The following is a 1873-nucleotide window of genomic DNA, read 5'->3' on the forward strand; positions in this document are numbered from 1 at the left end:
CACATACCTGGAGAATTCGCATGAAGCCTGAGGTGATTCTTCAATTCCGGAGAGACCATTTGCAGTCTGCTGACCTATACTTGCTTTATTATATTTTGTTGCAGATTGCAATGCTAACTACAGCTTCCCATCAAAGAAATGTGATGCTTAGGCAAAATGCATAATTTCTTGATTTCCTGGGTCCACATAAAAGACACTGGGTCATCCTAGAGAATGCCTATTGGGAGTGAATTTTGAGTTCCTCTTGTCCCTCTTTCACAGTAAACCCAGAAACTGCATGGAAAGAGGAAACCAAACAGGAACTGGAAACTTCATCCTCCTGGGATTCTCAGATGACCCTGACCTGCAGTCCCTCCTCTTTGGTCTGCTTCTCTCCATGTACCTGGTCACTGTGCTGGGGAACCTGCTCATCATCCTGGCCACCATCTCAGACTCCCACCTGCACACGCCCATGTACTTCCTCCTCTCCAACCTGTCCCTGGCTGACATTGGTTTCACCTCCTCCACCATCCCCAAGGCTCTGAGGAACATCCAGACTCAGAGCAAAGTTATCACCTTTGCAGGCTGCATCTCACAGATTTATTTTTTTGTTGTGTTTGGATGCCAGGAAAATATGCTCCTGACAGTGATGGCCTATGACCGCTTCGTAGCTGTCTGTCACCCCCTGTACTATGTGTCCATTATGAACCCACGACTCTGTCTGCTCATGGCCCTGGGATCCTGGTTGATTAGTGTCCTGGGCTCCCTGCCAGAGAGCATGACCATTTTGAGGCTGTCCTTTTGCACAAACAGGGAAATCCCTCACTTTTTCTGTGATCTTCCTGAAGTTGTGAAGCTTGCCTGCTCTGATACCCTCATCAATAACGTAGTGGTGTACTCTGCGGCCATTATCCTGGGTGTTTTCCCTCTCACTGGCATCCTCTTCTCCTATTCTCAGATTTTCTCCTCCATCCTGAGGATCTCATCAGCTGAGGGGAAGTACAAAGCCTTTTCCACCTGTGGGTCTCATCTCCTGGTGGTCTCCTTGTTCTATGGCACTGGCCTTGGGGTCTATCTCAGTTCTGCTGCTTCACCATCCTCTAGGATGAGTCTGATGGCCTCAGTGATGTACACCATGGTCACTCCCATGTTGAATCCTTTCATCTACAGTCTGAGGAACAGAGACATCAAGGTGGCTCTGGGGAGAGTCCTCAGCAAGTTGGTGACTCTCAGTGAAAGGTCCTTTGCATGAATCTCCTCATCAGTGTTGTGCATGATTCTGAAGACCAGAGAGCCTGGACCCCTTCATCCAATATTTGCACCGCTTCTGTTTTCATTTTGAACTTTTTCCTTGGGTCTTCCAATTGGGTCTTTCCATCCTTAGCTACTATTCATCATGTTACATATTAGAACACCCTTTTCACTTTCTAAGCAGTCATTTTAACATTCTGTGGTACAATCTGTTTTCATGCACTAACACCTAAGAAGTTGTTTTGAATATTTGTTGACACATAATAATCTGATATATTTGTGAGTCCATTGTGATAATTTCACAAACATAAATAATGTGTGATGACCAAATCTGTAATTTTCCATCTCTTTAAACATTTCAAAATTGCTGGAGCTGGGAAACTTTGAACTCCTCATGTTCTTTGTAAAATATGTATTTACATTTTTGGGTTATAGTCACCCTACTGTGCAGTAAAACATTAGAACTTATTACCTTTGTCTACCAGTCCGTGAGCCCTCATAATTCAACCACGCACCACACCCCTGCCTTCTCCCCTTCCTAAACTCTTGCAACAACTGCTAAGCTCCCCACTGAGGAATCAGCTTCATTAATTTCTGTGTATGACAAAGAATATGCTATCTTTAGAAGTTTCCTCAATTAAAT

The 1873-nt window shown here is 44.5% G+C and overlaps 1 protein-coding gene across 1 annotated transcript; it reads left to right on the plus strand.

Moving 5' to 3' along the window:
* Positions 1 to 277: 277 nt before the first annotated feature.
* Positions 278 to 1231, plus strand: LOC124968139 (olfactory receptor 7C2-like). The gene has a single exon (XM_047530468.1). It carries the CDS (start codon positions 278 to 280, stop codon positions 1229 to 1231), a length of 954 nt encoding a protein of 317 aa, XP_047386424.1.
* The last annotated feature ends 642 nt before the right edge of the window (positions 1232 to 1873 follow it).

The sequence above is a fragment of the Sciurus carolinensis genome, chromosome 17, assembly GCF_902686445.1.
Source record: "Sciurus carolinensis chromosome 17, mSciCar1.2, whole genome shotgun sequence".
Lineage (NCBI taxonomy): Eukaryota > Metazoa > Chordata > Mammalia > Rodentia > Sciuridae > Sciurus > Sciurus carolinensis.